The sequence below is a fragment of the Aptenodytes patagonicus genome, chromosome 6 (genome assembly GCF_965638725.1).
Source record: "Aptenodytes patagonicus chromosome 6, bAptPat1.pri.cur, whole genome shotgun sequence".
Classification (NCBI taxonomy): domain Eukaryota; kingdom Metazoa; phylum Chordata; class Aves; order Sphenisciformes; family Spheniscidae; genus Aptenodytes; species Aptenodytes patagonicus.
Genome location: NC_134954.1, coordinates 51489630 through 51509483, shown reverse-complemented (window position 1 = coordinate 51509483; position 19854 = coordinate 51489630). Strand labels below are relative to the sequence as shown.

Below are 19854 nucleotides of genomic sequence, written 5' to 3'. Positions count from 1 at the left end.
ATATTAAAAAAAGTACTAAAATTGCTACCTAGAAAAGTAAAAGTTTGATATTCACCCTGTCCATCATCACAATTATTTTGAGATCAGTACTAGAAAAAAGATCCAGTGTTTCACTGGAGACTCCCCTGGACTTACTTGTTCGGTGGATGTTTTCATGGAACTGTAACTTCCAAGTTAATTGAGATTTATCCCAAACTAATCCACCTTCAAAATAAAAGAACTCATTGCATCACTGACCACATCTTTAAAGCAAAGCTATATCTAACCACCAAAAATTCACACATCAGTAGATCAACTATCGACATACATCAAATTGTTAACTATTTTAAAACTTGCCAGTGCTCCTTGGTGGAAGCAAATTTTTATCAGATAAAAGAGTTATTTAACTTTCTAAAGCTATTCAAAACTCTATTCTTACCTTCCAGAAGTACCCAGTGATTTAGAAATAGATTATCATATCCTGTATTTAATTCATAGTTTCTTTAGTCTATTTATTAACCATCATAGACTCTCATCGGACTGACGGGTACGATATCAGCAGTCACAATGTTGTAACAGTTAATCTAACAGAATTTGGTGTCAGTTGTCAATTAAAGGTGTTCTCTTCATTAAATCTGTAACAGGGAGCCTTCTCTAAGCAGAAATTTTGAGCAATTTCTTACTTAAAACAGATATGTTATGTCCAAATCTAGGGAATAGCAGAGCCATTATAAAAAGGGAGGCAACGGCAGGACTTTTTGATGAAAATGAGAAAGACAAGACTGTAAGAACAATGACTATGCATAGGACTGTAAAACTGACCTAAGATCAACTTCTTGAACATTTGAAGGATTTTCTAAAAAAAAAAAAAAAAAAAAAATTGTATTTGGTAAGTAGATGATAATGTGAAACGTTCCTAAAGATCTGTTTAGGCTGTTAGACAAAAACTGGTATCTTTGTGTGAACACCCGTTAACAAGTCCTCTGCCTACTTAAAAAGCATCAAGGGTGGATTTAAGAAATACCAAATTTGAAACCCAAGAGCCACCTTAACAGATCTCTCAGAAAAACACATTTGTCATAAATCTTGACATGCACACATAACCCTCCCACACCTCACATCACATCAAAGCTCAGAACTCTGAAATCAAGTAACTGATTTATTGACAAGTTACAGTATTTAGAAGCCAGACATACTCACGGCTTCTGCTCTTAAGTCACATGTATCTAATTATTCCAAAATATTTGACGTAGCCGTCTTCAGCAGTTGTAATGGAAATACGCTATGGTTTTCCTTTGTGGCCACAGCCTGATACAAATGTCAATTATTTTGTTGCTGGAAAACATTAAAATATGTCAGTTTGTACAGCATACATATGCAGTAGGATGCAGTTATGTTTCTGTGCATGCTGCAGATGTGCAATAAGACTGACAGTAAAAGGAATTATTTTTCCAATATAAGTCTTGCATGGAGTTATAGCTACCATAAAACAACTGTTTCTTGAACAGTAGTTTATGCTGCTAAAATCACTTTTAATTCTTAATACAAAGTAGATGCATAAGTAGCTATAATAAAAAACTGTGTACTAAAAAAAAAAAAGGAAAAAAGAAGTGAAAGACTTTAAAAAAAAAAAAGGATGAGAAGAGTTATTCATATGCTTGAGCAAATAACTTTTTTAATATCTGGGTTCCTTTCCCTCACTATATAAATTTTTTATATAGACATATAAATGCTGTTTTTGCATTTTTAAAAGGGCAGCATAATAGCTATCAGATACTACAGTTGGTCTTTAACCTTTTCAAAATACTGCAGAAGACACACAGATTCTCAGATTCTGCCTTCAGTGCACAGGAATCTGAATGACACTAGAGTAACTAAACATCGTAGGGGGATACCTGAGGCTTATTAGAAACCTGTGTTAGGCAACCAATACTAAAATTTTAGGATCTTTAGCTACTCTAAACCCTAACTTGGATGTTCAGTTAGGTTTCTTTATATAACAGATTTAAAAGTAATTGTATTTCATTTAAAAGGTTTTATGATTTGATAAAATTTTTCATCTTGACTTGCACAGGTATCCAAGGCTTCCATAACATCTTTATTTGAGGCTGGCACTTCTGAATTAAACTGGAAAGGCTAATTTCAGAAGGTAAAAACCTACTCTTGACAAAGCTGTTACTGCCACCATAAGGCAAAACTTCAGAACCAATTGTTTATATGAAATTCCATTATATCATTTCCTAATTTGGGGAAGCGGTGGGTATTTTTATGTTTTTAAGATTTGGTAAGTTTGTACAAAACCATTATTTATTCCACTCAATATTTCCTCAACTTTAATACTCTGACATCGGAATCATCTTCACAACAATTCTACTTTTACAAATGGAGGATTTTATCTTTAAGGGAGAAACAAACCACCTGATCTGAGGTGTAAACAGCTAAAAAAAAGTTCCTGGTGTTAGACAAGAGTAGAGTAGTAAAAACTGGGGTATGATAGAAGAAATCCTACTTCTATGAAGTCAAGGGGAAGCCTGACCATAAACAGGAATCAATATTTCATCACACTAAAATATGGAAAACATACAGCAACATGAAAAATACCTCTCACTCATATTTTGGTTGGCTGGGTTTTTTTGTGACACCAGCCACTAAAGCTGCTGTTATAATGCCTCTATAATATGACAGCAACACATATAATTTTACTACTTGTTTTGCTCAAAATGGAAAAAATGCTCTAAATCCAGAGCATGTTGTTTTGTTCTAGTTACATTCCGGTTGGAATGCTCACTAAATATCACTTGCTACCATTTCCTTCAGAATAGACACAAGTAGAACCACATCTCTTAACTTTACAAGTGAGAATAACACAATTCTCTGAGAGCCCTGAGAAAGAAAATCTTGCAATTTCAGTGGTGAAGGCAGAGGAGATGGTCACGTTCACCCCTAACTGCCCATCCTCTGCCTACATGCTCAGGTCAATGGCTCTCAGCTGCAACTGATCTCTTAGAAATAAAGCGGTAATACAAATATTCATCCCGAAATTCAAATTCATTCGTAATATGCTGGACGACACCTCCTTTCATCAGTCTGTCACCATACATCACAGCTTCACCACGGTCAGAGGCAAGGCCAACTTGCATGAGCCAGTTCACCAGGTCACAGCCAAAGAAGATGCCAGTGGAGATCTTTGCACCACACCTGTATGTCAAAGGAATGATTCACCCACATGTTCTGTAAATCTGGTATCACCACTGCACGATGGGGAAAGGCAAGGAAAAATAGCAGGAAACAAGGAAAGACATCATGATAGTTAAGAGCATTGTTAGAAGAGAATTTGCAAGTTTTGCATATTAGGGACATGCCAATGCTCACTACCTTTTCCTACAGACACTTCAATGAGAAGCAAAATGTAGATACAAAGTTATTTTAGGCTTGTGCAAATAAACTTCAGTGAACATAAGTAGCAATTTTCCTAAAAACACACACAATGTAATTCTATTTCTTGGATACTTACTTCCCATGTACTCATTAGCATGACCATTTCTTCAACAAAATATCTGATTTGAGTGCAGCATGCGGGTAGCAACAGGAACTCAATCTGCACTTGAATTCCATTTTATAATTTCTCTACAGCTTTAAACAGACACTAACTGCTTACATATATTGTAAACAAAAACCATTTAACTTGCATATCTGCTTAAATATTTACCACACAGGCAGTACTAAGAATAAACAAAACCTTTACGACAAGACTAAACTAATTTGCTTTTACATATTTATGAGGCAATGCCACTAACATCTACCTAGTTGCAGTAAAAATACCATTCATAAATTTACCTGCAGCAATGAATGTTTCTGGTTATCTAAAATCTGCTCTATGGAACCCAAGCACAGGGTTTCTGAAGATTAACAGCTACACAGCAAAAAACAAACTTCTTTCTCTATTTTTTTTTTTAAGTTAAAAGCAGCAGTAACACAGAGCAAGTGTTAACATCTATTAGCAGAGAAGCAAAAATTAAAATAAATAACAATCCATGATTACAAGGTCTCAGTTACAGTACGTTTAAATCAAAGAGGATAGGATCAAGTTAGATGAATATTTAAAATGAGAAGATAAATGCTTTCTTTGAACTCACAAGGAGAAATAAGACATGAAACTAATTCCACACAAGCATAATATTAAAACAATGAAGCAACAAATGTCAGTTTGATGTATTCTCAGGTGATATACAATTAAAAAAAACCCCACAAAACCCAACCAAACGAACAGCCCAAAGCACAAGAAACCACAATAGCAGCAGAGGCACAGGAAACAGCTGTAAAACCTGTCCTATTTCAAAACAAACATTTTCTGATACATCTTTTCTGTCTGGCATGAAAGAAACAAGTCCTTGAACTGCCATAGTTCATTTTTCCTAAATGGATAACTTCATTACTTTATTTCTTATGGAACATTACTGATTTCTGAGGAGACTGAACAAAATCATGATGCTGTCAAAAAACAGTTCTGGAATGTGATTTTGGACTATCTGACCATTAAAAGACCACCCCGTCCCACCAAACTAGTCCTACTTAAAAGCTCACACAATAAGTTGAAGTGTCCTGTTAGAACAATTCTTCATGTCTCCATTTCATGCAGTAAATATTTAAATAAAGGCAGAATCTTTTTCTTGTTCCTGCTGCTTCTGTCTGCATTTCTCTTCTCATCCACCTACACGTACCTGAACACATAATCCTTGATTTGGGTATCATAATTTGCATCTGAAAGCTTTGCTGATCTCACAAATTGAGGATTAGGCCTCACGAGAGGAATGAGCAAAAGAAATTGTATGAACTCAGAGAGGTAAAGGTCCTAAAAACACTGTAATCTCACGTATTGAGTGGCCTCTGAGTACACACTGACATCAATTGCAATAGTTTTGCCTCCTGTAAAAGCTATTTATTAGTAAACAATCAGTCACATAAATACTGACACCGTCTTAATCTCAAAACAAAACAAATGAAGGGTCTCAAGTTTGACAAAACTCATAGACACAGGCACGCTATTACAGGCATTACCATATACATTTATTCAGAAAGATTTTCTCTCCTGAACTCCAGCTAAATGCAAAAACTAGGGCCATGCCTTAATGATATAAAACTTTTTATAATTTATATAAAATCTAGATGGGACAATGTGATAACTTGCACCTCAATGGTTCAGTTTGAGACTAGAAACATTTCTCTGCTACTGCTAAATTCTTAATCCTCACCTTGAGGTTTGAATAAATATGCCACAAAAGGAATCGCCCACAGACAGATTAAACTGCATTTCATTATTTTCAAAAGGTGACCTTTGTAACAAGTTATATGTGCAGGGAGGAACCTTACCTTCTGCCTCTGACAATGCTTTTGACACAGTGATCTCTATGATAACGAACAAACTGTTGACAGGTCATCCTGATTTCCTCAGGTACAGAGGGATCTGTATGCCCTGCTGCTTCTCTTCCTCCCCAGAGGAATTCAAGTCTTTTAACAAAAAAAAAAAAAAAAAAAAAAGGAAAAAAGAAAAAAAGAAAATAAATTAAACCAACAAATCAATCAAAGGCATTTTTAAGGAAACTGCAAATGATAGTTGTGATAAGATTCCCATGAGTTCTGTTCTGTTTTACTGTTTTTGTGCCCAATACTTTATATACAATCTTCCTAATAAACTTGTATGGCCTTTGAACACTGAGAGGTTTTATTCTAGGCTCAGGCAGAAGGAAGGACAGAGAGTAGTTGGGAGCCAGCTTTAGCTGCTGGATTCACACCGCAGCCAGTTAACTCTAAGTCAAAGATGGCTTTGTACAACTTATGCCTCCACAGTGAGGTATCAATGAAAGTGTCCATCCACACAAAGCACTTGCATGAGGTTATGAATACAGGACTTTAAAACAGTCATGATAGAACCTGGTTCAGCATTCGCATCAAAGTTTTAATTTATCAGCTGAAATTATTTCTCAAGATCCATCATCTCACTGATCCAATCACATACTTCGCTATTATTTGCCAAAGATTTTGTCTACAGGGAGCCTGTGGGATTTTTGTCTTTGGGAGTGTCATTAGGACAGCAGTAAAAACTCATGCACAGTGAACTGCAGTTAGCTCTCCACAACTGGAAGAGAAAAGAAATTTGGAAGATCAAACAAATAGGAAATGGAATGCAACGGCACCGAACACTCAGTACCCTTTAAAAATTATTATCTTTAATAACTAAGTTTTTAGGTGTAAGTGTAAAGTTTCTATTTACCTTCGCTTGAATGGTAGAATGATTAAATGCTTATCTAAGCCAAAAATACCGAAGGAAATGAAGCCCTACAGGAAAAAATACAGAAAAAGCAACTTTAAGCAAAACCTTTGGTTTCTAAAGAACAGAAATAAAATGTTAAAAACTCATTGCCAAAACACACGTGAGAAGTATCCCTCTTCTCTAGATATCATGCCAAATGCATTTTGTATCTGCTTTGATTTTTCATTTGGGCCTTAGAAAGACAGATTAATACATAACAGTCCATCAAAGAAACTGTTCCAAGAACAGTTCAGTAAACCTAATGCTGTGACATGGCATCTGACACTTAAAACATCAGTAACCTTACATAGCCAGTTATTTAAATGTCTTGGTTAATGTCAAGAAAAGAACCAACTTATTCTAATTTGAACACTAGAATGTTCTCTAGTTAATTCATTTTTCTGTGCCGCTTTTGTATCAAAACTACTATCATTACTTGATACTGCGGTGCATCTTGTAGGCACATCCACGGATCTGTAAAACATTCCTCTAGTATGTGTATTAACACTGCCTTGCTTTCACCCTCCTAGATAACAAAGCTGTCTTGTGTCAGTTTGCACTGAAATAGGCTACGTGCAGCTGGAACAATTATACATCTAATTGTCAGCTATTAGTTAATGGTGCTGTAACTGCAACTGAAGAGATAATATCTTAAAGCCTTACAGCGAAAGTATCCATGTAGCCATCTTGCACCTATTTAGTTATACTGGTGTAATTCTACAGAAGTGACACCGGTGAAACTTTCTGGTACAAATAAGGCTAAAATCCTACTCAATTTCCATAGGCATTTGGCACCCAGTTGTCATTTGTACCTTTGAAAGTGTTCATGCACACAAAACACGTTCATGCACATAAAAGACATGCATTATGATAAGAAAGCTATCAAAGCAAAAGAAAAAGCTTGAGAAAAAAAGGCAAAACAACATAAGGAGCTGGTGACTTCAGCATTGTTTGAGGACTTCAACTTACAGTGCTTGTAAGAGCATGTGCTGCAACACCCACTAACAAAGTCATTTTCAGAACAGAAGTTGATAAGTACCTGACCAAAATTAAACACAGCACAGAAGAACTGCAATTCCACATATAGCCTTCCAGGCTCTTGGTTGAACAGCCACCACAAACAACTGGAAAGATTCTGTTAAGAAAAAAAAAAAAAACAAACCAACAAAAACCACAAACCTAGCCTGACTGTTAAAAATCACAAGCACTTTCTTACTCTTCACATGCTAACAGATTCTTGCACATTTTCACTGTCTTTATTTAACAAATGATTCAGATAAAGACAAATAAGAGGGAATAAACACCTTAAAACATCAGTTTTAGTTAGACTTAATAGTGGGCGGGGGGAAGCTTGTTTGGTTTTAAACAAAATAATGCAAAACAACCAGTGTAGAGGTCCTGCCCCTTCATATGTTTACATCAGGAACTTGCCTTAAGCATACTTAAGTATTCAACCTAACACAGACAATATTAGCCCAGACAGATTTGCAGTATTTGTCTTTAGGCCTGTTTGGCTGAGACCAGTGCTTTCTACATCTTTTCTGCATAGTTAAGATTGCGTTAAGCTGAAGCACATACCACTTCAGCTATTTTAGATGCCTGACAGAACAAAAAAACTTCCAAAGTTAACCCCTTCGGGTGTAAAGGCTAATTCTTTAATGTAACTGGTCTCAGTTCATAGTATATATGTAATCATTCAGATACAACTAAAATAGAGGTTAACATTTGGGACACCTCTTAAATACAGAGGATGTAAAAAAATATATTAGCATAGAATATTTGATACAGGAAATTTGAGGGAAGGAAAACTTCCATTTTGTAATTTAACAGGACCTGAAAAGCAGTAACTATTACACTACATAGTTGTGCCACACTGTCCTGCTTTGCAGTATTACATATTTGTGCCATAGTATTTTCCATTTCAAATAAAAATACTTCCCCCTTAATTGTCATCCGCAAGAAGCTCAACTTTGAGCATTACACTCAGAGAGAGTTGTTCCTCATCTTTGTCACAGTTAAAAATTCAAATTATATCCCCAATGCATTACATTCTGGTATTTCACACTTTTACACAGGAGCAGCCACCTTCACAGCTGGGAACTAGTCAGTAATGATGCTTGGCAATACCAGCTTAGCTACATTGCCTCCAAACCACCACTAAAAGCAACAAAACTGCATTTTCCCATTTCAAATAAAGTCTTACATTATTCTTCATTATTAAAGCACCTCAAAGAAATCCAAGTTCCAGATATAAGACAATCAGATTGAAACAATTTTTGTACAGTCTCCTTCAGAAGTAGAATTCACTTTATATTTTTAATTGATTATTGTCTCGGGAATAAGACTAGCTCTTGAGAAAAATGGGAAGAGGGGCGGTAGTGATGAATTAATTATCAAATGATAGAATTCCATTTTTTTTCCCCTTTAGGGTTCTCCAGTGTGGCTTGCTCACTAACATCATCAATCTTAACTTGCCTTTAATTTATGATGTGGCACAGAAAAATTAATTTTATGATATCCCTCTTCCAGTAAGGGAACAAAATAAAGCCTCTAACTTATTTAATGAATTGTTACATGAGGAACTGGAAGATTTTTACTGGACTGTCTACATAGCTTTCCTAAAAATCATTCCACCTCAATGAGTTAAACAACATGGGGAGAAAAAAATATTTACAGCAAACAGGCCGACAACAAGAAGTAAGCACAGCAGCACATGTCTGGCCAGCTGTTTGTCTCCAGTCTGTAGAAGCTGTTCTTCCTGAGCCAATATGCAGGTTTGAGCACTGCAACAACTCACACACTGATCAGCTGAAAAACAAACCAGAATTTTTCATTAGGCTTCTAACTTACGAACTCCATGAACAAACTTGTTAATGTAACCTGCTGACTTAAATTACCTTGTAAGTATCTGTACTGAAGTCACACACATAAAATTTAATATGAGCTTTGACAATAACCTGTTCAGACATCTGATGAATCAAATGAAACAGTAGCTTACGTGTGCTCCTAAAATGAAGAAACTTTTTGCAACAGAACTCTTCTTTCAAAGGTTCAATGCAAACTTAAGTTGTGGTTAACATTTAGAAAACACTACTAGAAATAATGAAAAAATAGCATTTTCTCAGAACAGTTTTTAAACTTCAAATAAATTTCTGGAATAAATATTTCAAGTGTACCATCAGCTCTGATGTTTTTATTCTGTATCTCAGCGTTGTTGAGCTCTAGATCAGACAAGCAACCGTATTTATTTCAGTTCTGTGACTGTATTTTTTAACATGGTATATCAGAACACTGTCATAATTCTATCAACCAAAAGAGCCAAACACACAGAGAATGGATGCTTGTCTTCCAGCTAGAGTTCTAAGGAATTCTGAATATCTTCCTCTAGATGGCAGTGAAAAACTTCCTGGCAAGGACATACCTAAGTATTTGCACCAGATACCTGTCATAGCAGTTTAATGGGATAGTAGAAGGATTAGTAATTATTACAGCCAAAGTTACACAAGTGTATCCATTACAATTTGCTTTTACCGACTTACAGTTTTGAAGTGTTCACTCAGTAGGTCGAAAAAATTGCCACTCAATCATAAGATATTTTCTACCTTATCTTTTAGGGTAAGAAAATTAAACTGGCCCTCCTCCATCCTTGGAAGACATTCTTATGATGCTTGTTTGAATTACTTAATAGATAAAACAGTTGGCAATAGGTGGAAAGCTAGCATTTTATGACAGGAGACATAACTAAATATGTTTCAGTGTGAAATATTTGGATTTGTTTAAAGTTATTTTGCATCCAAACAAAGCATAAGGATATGGACTTCCTTGTTAAGGATTTAAAAAACTAAGAAAAAGAAAATAGAAAAAAAAGAAAGGTTCCACTGCAGCTAGTTTTGATTATTGAAAGCGATGTACGATGAGAATGGGCTGAGCATGCAGTTTTCCATCAGGTGCTGAACAGTCACTTTGATCCATTTTTTCTATTTTAGTGACTCCTAAGGCCCCCTTAAGACAATTTTCTACATCTACTCTCCCCTAGACATGGATCATACAGCAGCATGGACATTTGATCTAATCTCCAGTAAGTGCTTGCTCCTCTGGATCTAAAGTTTCTCATTCAAAACCTGTGCATGATTACAACAAAGGCTTCAAAGGCCTTTTTAGAAGACACAAGATCTGAATATGAGAATGTAAAAAAGTGTGTTTAAGTTGAAAACTTGAGGTGAAGTAGGGTTACGCATTCAACTTCCCAGTGTCCAAACAAGGCAATGATGGAGAAGTAAAGTCTAAACACTCAGAAGGACATGTTAAAGTAGCTTAGTGGTAAAAAACCCAACCCAAAACAACTGTCCATCTTGAGCACTGAAAGATTACTAATTAACTATCAGGCAGAAGAGAACAAACACCTAACATATTGCCTAATACTTGAATTTAATATGAAATATAAGTTATCCAGGTAGAGTTGAGAGAACAACAGCCTAGTTTCTTTGTGTGAACAACACACATAAATGTTGTGGAAGGGTTTGTAGTATTAGACCAAGGAGACACTACTGCTTTACCTGTCTCAATTGGAGGAACCTTGCTTTCAACAGCATTTGACACTCCTTTGCTCTCTCTAGCACAGGATAATTCACCATTTGTTGTTTGACAAGAACAGCAACCTATTAAGCATATACAGTAACAGGATAGTTAGCTTTCTTCACTACCATAATTTATTTTCCAAGTATAACAATATATTCTATACAGCTTTAACTATTATGCTCAAAAATAACCCAAAAGGAGAAACCAGACTTAATTTTTCCAATGTGCTGAGAGGGTAAATGGGTTACACTACTAATATATAGAAATATTTAACATAGCACTACCACCACAGAAGCAACACAAGTACTTTTAGCTAGAGGGAAAATATACAGGAGGTGATCAAAAGGGCTGCATACAAACAAGGAGGATTAGAAACACATTGAGTAGCAATGCTGCAGGCATACCATTCATTCTCAGAGAGATGGTTTAGTGGGTAAACAATCTAAGACACCTAGTGGACTGCATTTATCACATCCTTATCAAGATACCATTACTTACATAAAAACAATACACATGCTTTTTTTCCTGTCCACTTCCCCCACCCTTATAGTGATAATCATCAAACTTTCCTTAGAAACATAAACCTAAATCCCTGGGCAGTTATATCTAGATTTTCTTCTGTCCTAGCGTAATGCTTGAAGGTGTAAACAGCTGTCCTTCCCAGGTCAGAATTAAATCTGGAACATTATTTTATTGTATCCCAAGCCACGTATTCTTTTGCAAATCTACTTTCCCCACCTCTTTCTGTAGATGGCTGTGCAGAAGATCCTCGAGAAGGCTGTGCAGAAGATTCTGCAGAAGGCTGAGGCACAGTGGCTGAAACTCGATTCCCCTCACTCCCTTCCACTTCAACTTCCTCCACTTGGCTACGCGGTGAATATGGGTTCAATATCTCATAGCTTGACTCTTGCCTATTTCTGTTCATGCACATAAGTGAGATACCTGACATCAATATACTGATGAACAGGATCACTGCTGTGGTAATTATCTGTTAAGAGAGCAAAGAAAATACACTTAAATAGAAAATAAAGGAAAATATTTGCATATATCTGTCTATCTAACTTCTGTACTTTCCTAAATATACTAACAAATGCATCTGAATAAGACAGAGTTTTTATATTTGCATTTGCAATGCATCTTATGGCATTGAAGGAGCAATCAGTACACGAGACTAATTTTCCTTGCCTGAGTAACTCAGCTCTTTTTTAAAGACCCCTATTTTCCCATGGGGACCCCTATTTCCCATGCAATCCAAAAACATCCCCTCACCATCATAATCTTTCCCCTCAGGATCATTAGTGCTCCAGTTTAAGTTCTGTTCAGGTACCTTTTAATTCCAAAGAGGTATGTGCTCTTGTCACCCTCTGGCACAGCTCTAATTTCCACGCTTTCTCCAATGGGGAGCATCCCATTAATTAACCTTTCCTTCTAATCATCTGCCACTGATAGCCTCACAGTAGACTCTGCGTATTTTAGTACTTGTGAAAGTGCCACATGAATAACCTTGAGAGACTCATAGCCTCTCTATCCATAAGAGAGACAGACGGAAAACACAACAAATATCTATGCTGGTGCACTTCACATCCTCTGATAAGAGGAATTATTTATTGGTAAAAACTGTAGTTCAGGCTCAGGGACTTTCAACGCATGATTGTGCAGAGAAGTCTCCCATAGTGCAAGCAGCTGCTACACATGTAATGTAGATCCTATCTATTACAGACCAAAAGCCATTAATTAGCTATTGGATGGTAACAATTTTAGATAATTATCAAGTGAGACTACAAATTAGTCACCAGGAAAAGGGCTCGGCAATTCATTACCACTCCTAAGCCTTTTCTTTGGGAAACCTACTCCCTCTTTTTCTTAGTCGCAGTTGCCTAAATGTGAAGGTCCTTGTTCAAACAAGTTTTCCTAGTGGTTCATTACAGAAATACATTTTTGTATCAATCTATAAGCATTCTATAATGATACTGTTATTATGGTAGCCTGTACTTTGACTGAAAGCTACTGACATAAGAAGCAGAGAACGCAATTTCTCAATAATGTATTGGACATGGCAGAAGTCTGAGGTGATGAGGATAGAACATGTTCATACCTGGTATTTTCCATAGAAAAAGGCAGAGTCAATACTAGTGTTGTTACGTTCGCCAACAATTAGTAAGATTCCCACCAGAAGTGTTGGGACACTGAAAGAGCAAAATACAAACAAAGTAACCTATTTAGCATGCTCCCACTAATTCTACAGGGAAACATCTGAATTAACTTACCCCCATCCAGCTATGATGATAAATCCAATGGGAATCTTTACTGTTTCTCTCTTCCTCAACAGAAACAAAGAGAAAGATAGAAAACCTACAAAAAACCAAGAAATGCCTTGTTAAAAAGGGAACTGATAAATACAGAGCCTAGAAACTCTATGATATGACCTGCTCAATAACCAAGATATTCTTCTCAGACCTTCAAATAGTCCAAAATTGTTTTTCTAGTTGTATTCTGAGAAAGTAAAATAGAAACATCTATTATCTTAAAAAAAATCATATTAATAATGAAACATTGAAGAAATTCCAGGACGTTTTATATTAAACATCCACTTCTAAATGCTTAGAAAGGTTCACAAGTGTATAAAAGATGCTGTAAGAACATTTAAGACACAAGTAACTAATTTCTTAGGGTATCAACAGCAGTTGTTCTAGACTGACAATCTTAAGTAACCAAAAAATGTTGTATTCTGTTATAACATTTCTTTAAAAACTGACAAGTCAATGATAAATTTAACAAAAAAGTTTTACATATCTTTACACATATAGCTATATAGAGGAGTATCTTCTGGAACTGCCTATTCTATTCACAACTCAGAAGCTCAGAAACATTCCCCATGCTGAGGCAAAAATAGTGTTTATGTTAGGCTATACTAATCACGAGCTACCTATTTCAGCTAAACACAAATACAACTTACTCCACAAAAACACCACAGGAATTAAACCCTTAGACTTGTGGACTCAAGAATGGTATAAAAAGTCTCCTGAATACCCAAAGTCTCTTTTTTAATCATACATGTAAGGTTCTCCAAGCTTCTTGATGCATCTTTCAATTCTGCCTATTTCAAGTAATCCCTTCATTAATCATCTACACCTGCAGAACACACATTGTTTTTAGAAATTACAATTGCCGGGGAAAAAAAATGGTAAAGCTACTTTGGTATTTCCTTTCATTCTGTATTTCCTAGTTTTTTGAGGCACAAAGTTTTTAAATCTACTTAATGCTGAATAATTAAAATCTTAAGCTCTGCATTAATTAAAAATCACCAATAAGATTTCGACTAGCTGAAGGGCAACCAACCACATTCACTCTATTTGTAATCGCTTCTGCCTTGAGAGCAGGTTCTTGTCTTTTGTTACAAGCTAGTAAGGCTGCTATATCTAGCAAAGACAAACAAGACCTGCCCAGGTATAAGGTTCCAATAGCAGAAGCAGCGCCTGACACGGAGCCCTGTGTTGCTAGTGCTGCAGCTTGGCACAGCTTACAAGTATGCATATTTGTGGAACTACATACAAGCGAAAGGAACAATTACTCTGAAGAATATAATAAAATTATTTCAGTATGTTAATCTTTTATTACAGTACCTAGGTTCTGCCTAGAAAAACCATACCTGTCCACAGGTAGGTGCTATAAAGTGAGCTGTAGAGAAATATAAATACTAGGATCTGCATGGTGATGTCTTCTTCTTTAACAATGAAATTCCATACCATCATTCCAATGCAAGCAATAAACTGGAAAGAAAGGTAAGATGCCATCATTTAAATTGGGAAAGCAGGATGACAAGAAAAACTGAACGCAGTGTAATGTAGCTACAATAAGCTTCAAAACTCCACCCCCAGATTCATTGAGTGTGATTTTATGAATTGGATAGTTCTCATAGCAGTAAAGCAGTGCAGCAGTAAACTCAGTATTACAGTTATGTCACTGACTACGGTACCCTATTTTCAGGAGGGGTTTTTTTGACAGCAGTTATATAGCTCAGATAAACTGGGAGTAAGGCAAATCAGAAAAAAAAAAAATAATCTTCATAGGTCTTACAAGTAGTAAAATGTAAAGCTTTTGTTAAGTACAAACCATTTATCTGAAATGATTTGGATATGAAGCTGAGGTCAACAGATGTTTGCTCAGCGAAGAATTATACAAGTTTTCACCCAGTGATACTGCATATATGACAGTTTTAGTACTGAAGGAATCTGAAAATGTAGGCTGAAATATTATGGAAACAGTAGTACAGTAGTTCAAAATTTTAAGATTAAAGCTAACTTTGCTGTTATAGACAAGAAGCACCTGCAACTCTCATATGTGACTTTTTTGAAATGTGACTCCACGATCAGACCTCAGACACTTTACTATATATATATTTGTTTTTTTTAAACTATAGAACACTTCAGAAAGCACTACCACGCACATGTATTACAAGCACAGGCTACTCTCACTGAATTTAACAACAGTTGCGCAGTTAACTTCAAGGGAAGAAGGAACATGTACTCTACAGCTTTTTCTCAGTTTAAATAATAATTAAAATTAATCCAGAGCTATTCGGCTTTGCCCTTCCCTAGCCACCAGCCATGCATTCCCACACGTCTTCCTTGCATCAGCACTGGCACCTGTCTGATCCCTCAGCGAGCCACTTCAGGGAGCTAAACCAGCATGGGGATTAGTTTTCTATTTAGCTCCTTGAATCAGGTCACCATAGAGTCAAACACACGCTGCTGCCGATCCTGGCATTGCTGACTTCAGATTGGCATAAATTGATACAGAAGTGCACTCAACAGTATTAGGTAGTAACTTATAATGCTAAAAATATATTTCAGAAGCCACTCCCCATTCTGATTGCTTATAGTTCTGTTTGAAAACCATACTACCAGCATCAACTATAATTTTCTTCAAGGGTGTATTTTAAGGCACAGAAATTGTTTAGACAAGTCGCACAGTAGATTCCCCTGCCCTCCCTAGATGGCTACAAAGATATCACTGTAGAAACCAAACCTATAAAAATGTTAAAAGTAAGACTTAAAAAAACAAAACTCACACAACAGCATGCTTCTTACTACTGACCTGAGCAACAAGTAAATTTGTTGTAATCATATGAGGAAGCTGTTTGTATTTCTTACTGAGAACAACAACAATAAGAGACCAGATCTGTAACGTACAAGAAAAAATTGAATTTAAGAGTAAAACAAAACCCAAAAGAACAAGATGAGTATTCTCGCAGACTACGGTGAAATTAAATTTACAACAAATCTTCTTGAAAAGTTTCTTGGCAACATGACTACTGTAGTCAGCTCCACACCATCTGCTGCCAGTCCCTATGCCTCAGCAACTACGGCCAGAAAAAGCAATGCATCTTTGTGTTCTCATGATGGTGAAATATATCCAGGAAGCACTAAGAGCTTGCCTCTAGAGTGCAGAAGCCTGGTTGTTCCTCAGGACATAAATGACCACAGAGTAGCCTGGCAATTTAGAATTTAAAATCCCCGCCCCCCTCCCCCTCCCCGAATCTCCCAAAATGATCTGTGACAGCAAGAGGCAGCATTCACTTGTGGCTTCCCTTAAGGCACAGTTTCAACACAAGAGGACTTCGGTAAGACAACAACTTAGGAAAATTCCAGCTCCGTCCAACACGGGTGTTTTTATTTTAAAAAAGCCAACAAAATAAACTACTATCTGTAGTGCCTATAAAGCCAAAACACAATTCACATTGGACTTCTGGATTATCAACCCACTTTTTAAGAACTGTGCACCCAGAATTTCTAGGAAAGGAATTTGATAAAGCTAAATTAAAACTTTCAAATTAAACATTTTCATTAATACTTATTACTATTTCATTAAACAAATATTCACTGACATTTCTGGAGCTGAAGTTTGTACACAGCCTCCATTACTGTGATAGCATCACAATGGCTTGATGTAATTATTCCCTGTGGTGTAAGCTAGTAGTGCTATTCCCCCACACCTTATTATTTAAAACAAAACAAACCTCCCCCTCCCCCCCAAACCCCAAACAACGAAAAGGAACAAACTTTTAAGTCCTGCACTAGTGCTCTAATTTATTTATCTATCTTTCTCTACAGTGCAGCTTTCAAGCTCACCCACTGCTAAATCAAGAAGATTTTTAACTCCTTCCTCACCCTTCTGCAACAGGATATGATGAGGAAACGCGAGTCATCTTATCATGACTCAATTTGCTGCTTATGTACTAACGCTACCCTGACAAGACAGTGTGCTTTTGTATGTCACTTCATCAACACCTACCAGAGAAATGAGGCTGACAATACTTATGTCAAAGCTAACATTTTGGAGTGCAGATGCCAGTGGGTTGGGGTCCATAGATGGAATGGTCAACAGCCACGCAGAAACATACATAATAGGTGCAGACACGAAAGTGCTTATCACCATGCCTGAGGTAATCTGCAAAGAGTCAAACAGAAACAAGAACTGAGTGAGTCAGATCTCAAGCTAAATAATCTGCTTTCAGGAATATAACCACTGGCAAAATTGTACCTTTGAATTAAACATACATAGACCTTTAACAAAACACTGAGTTGTTTCTACAACAAATTATTTAGAATTTGAGCCAGAAAGTATCTATTTTATACACACAGTTAAACTGAAAATTTTAACAAGCTTCTGAAATAGTAGGAATAGAGAGTTCCCTACTGCAAATTCTTACAGAGCTTTTTCATGGGTGTCAAATATACTGATGACTACAGTCTAAGGGTGGATTTACAATGTCACAATTTACTTTTGGATACAAAGATTCTCACTGTAAATAAATAAGAAAACATGTAGTTATGCAAATACTAATGCACCAATTAATGAGAAGAAGCCATATATATTTACATTTAAGTGATTTCTATTTTGGTTTCTCATTGTCTTTCTGCTTTCTAGAATTTGCACAGTGATGGAAGTGTGAATTGTTACTCATACTACAGATACGACAGATCTCTCTTGGGCAAAATTCTATCTTGTAAGGTTTACTTTTAGCGTCTTTTTTTTTTCTTTTCTTTAAAAAAAAACAACTAAACAAACCAAAAATAGATAACATTAGAAACAATGGAAGTCAACAGGAATGTTTTAATGTCGCTTCAAGCGGAAGAAAGGAAACAGTTACAAAATTTGTATTTTAAGTTGAAAAGGTAATTGACACCCTCTACTATAAAAAAAAAAGTAAAATACATTTCTATAGCAAGATTTAACTGAAGGGCAACACAATAGAATCAGTTAAAGCATAAGTTCTTCCGTAAGTTTTCAGCATTAAGCTAACACTTTTCCTACTGAAGGCAGTAACATAATTTCTGTTTTTTCCTACAAAAACAGTAGCTCAAAGATAAGGTCTTCAAAAAAAAACAAACCAAAAAACAACAAACGCACAACAAAGATACAAGTTCTTTATATTTAAAGTTATCCTAGTTCTTCCTACTAGAGTCACCAATAAGAAAAGTATGAGGACTTATTTATGAACGTGTACTATCAAGACACTTGAGACATCAGGAAAGAGTATTTTGCTTAATTAATAATCTGAAATATAATTTATATTTGAGGTCTAGGGAGTACAAGTAAATCTGAGGAGTCTATACCACAGAAAAGCAAAGTCATCAAGCCTACTTATTTATTTAAGTATGTCATCAACAAAATTAAGCTCAAAGTTAGTACATGTTTGGGAAGAGCTAACTACATACAATTCCTACTTCCATATTAAATTGACTTGCAAATATTGCGACACCAGGTGCTGCTGGAAAAACTCCATAAAGAAATGCATAGTTTGATAAACTGGTGTGGTTGACTATGCTGTCACTCTTGTCCAAAAGTTCCACCATTTCTCTACAGAGAAATGGCATCATAAGTCTGAAAAGAGAGGGAAAAAAGTAATTAAAAAAAAATATTACTCGAGCTATAGCAATAGACTCTTCTTTACTCAGAAAATGAACCAAAAGGAAATTTAAGGCTTGTTTGAGTACTATTTATGAAAAGCAAAATACTGACATTGCTTTGAATGATTGCCTTTACTGTTACCATGACATTTACCAGCTGTTTAAAAATTTTGTGTTACAGGTTAAACCAAAAAAGTCCATACACAGAAAAAATGGTAAAAATTACAACAAACTCTGGGATATAAGAACATTCTCTGATTGTGCAGACACGTTCTTTGTATAAACCTCAGATTTAGAAAGGTAAAATATAAAACCCCCCCTCATTTTTCAACTGTTAAAGTAATAGTAGCTATAAGCAGTCAGCAAGCTTAAGCTTAAGCACCTTTCTGCAAGCTGTCTGAAATACAATAAGGGCTCAAGCTTAAGTATCCCATTCTGAAAGTTTTGGCCAGCAAAAAAACCCCTACATCAATGCTATTCTGTTCGCCTTTAGCAATACCCCAGATCTCACATAGATTCACTACGTAAGCCTTACACAGGCTGATTACATAAACTCACCAGTAAAGCAAAGTGGTAACATTAAAAAACATTTTTTCCTCATGTTCTTAGAAAATTTGTCATCGAGCTGGTTTACAGACTAGGTCTTTAAGTTTGCTAGTTAGTTGTACTAATATTCAAACGTACCTTCAAATTTTACAGTATAAACTTAACCACCAAACAATCGTTCTATTATGTTAATTGTAGCTCCGTAGCAAATAAAATATTTAGTTCTCCAGTAACTGAGATATATTCAAGGGAAGATAATGATGGCGTAAGTTCTAAATACAAATTGTCATTTATTCATGCTTAAAAGTCAGACAGTTTAAGAGTGTAAAGCGACCATTTTTAAGCTCTTCCAATATAGCAGTTTCAAAGATTTATAGACAAAGCAAGGAAAACCAACTAATTTAGAGACGTGTTGTGTAATCCAAAGAAAATACAAATACTAATCAAATAATACTTAAACTCGCTCTTGTCTAACTATTTAACCAGTAAATTTTAATTTAAGCTAGTAATTCACCAAACACCCAATTC

At 35.8% G+C, this 19854-nt stretch overlaps 1 protein-coding gene across 2 annotated transcripts in view; it reads right to left on the bottom strand.

Annotated features, from left to right (window-relative positions):
• Positions 1–1125: 1125 nt before the first annotated feature.
• GPR155 (G protein-coupled receptor 155) overlaps positions 1126–19854 on the bottom strand; it is a 31009-nt gene continuing 12280 nt past the window's right edge. Inside the window, exons 4-16 of one of the 2 annotated variants that reach the window (XM_076342586.1) lie at positions 18589–18754; positions 17162–17317; positions 15965–16048; positions 14517–14637; positions 13135–13219; positions 12963–13053; positions 11606–11855; positions 10846–10947; positions 8964–9097; positions 7329–7424; positions 6251–6315; positions 5350–5487; positions 1126–3177 (exon numbers count right to left, since the gene is read on the bottom strand). In XM_076342586.1, coding sequence (XP_076198701.1) covers positions 2955–3177; positions 5350–5487; positions 6251–6315; positions 7329–7424; positions 8964–9097; positions 10846–10947; positions 11606–11855; positions 12963–13053; positions 13135–13219; positions 14517–14637; positions 15965–16048; positions 17162–17317; positions 18589–18754 — 1711 coding nt within the window. In that variant the 3' untranslated portion in view covers positions 1126–2954. Of the gene's footprint in view, positions 3231–5349; positions 5488–6250; positions 6316–7328; positions 7425–8963; positions 9098–10845; positions 10948–11605; positions 11856–12962; positions 13054–13134; positions 13220–14516; positions 14638–15964; positions 16049–17161; positions 17318–18588; positions 18755–19854 lie in introns of both variants that reach the window. The other variant, XM_076342587.1, reaches the window with a different exon arrangement.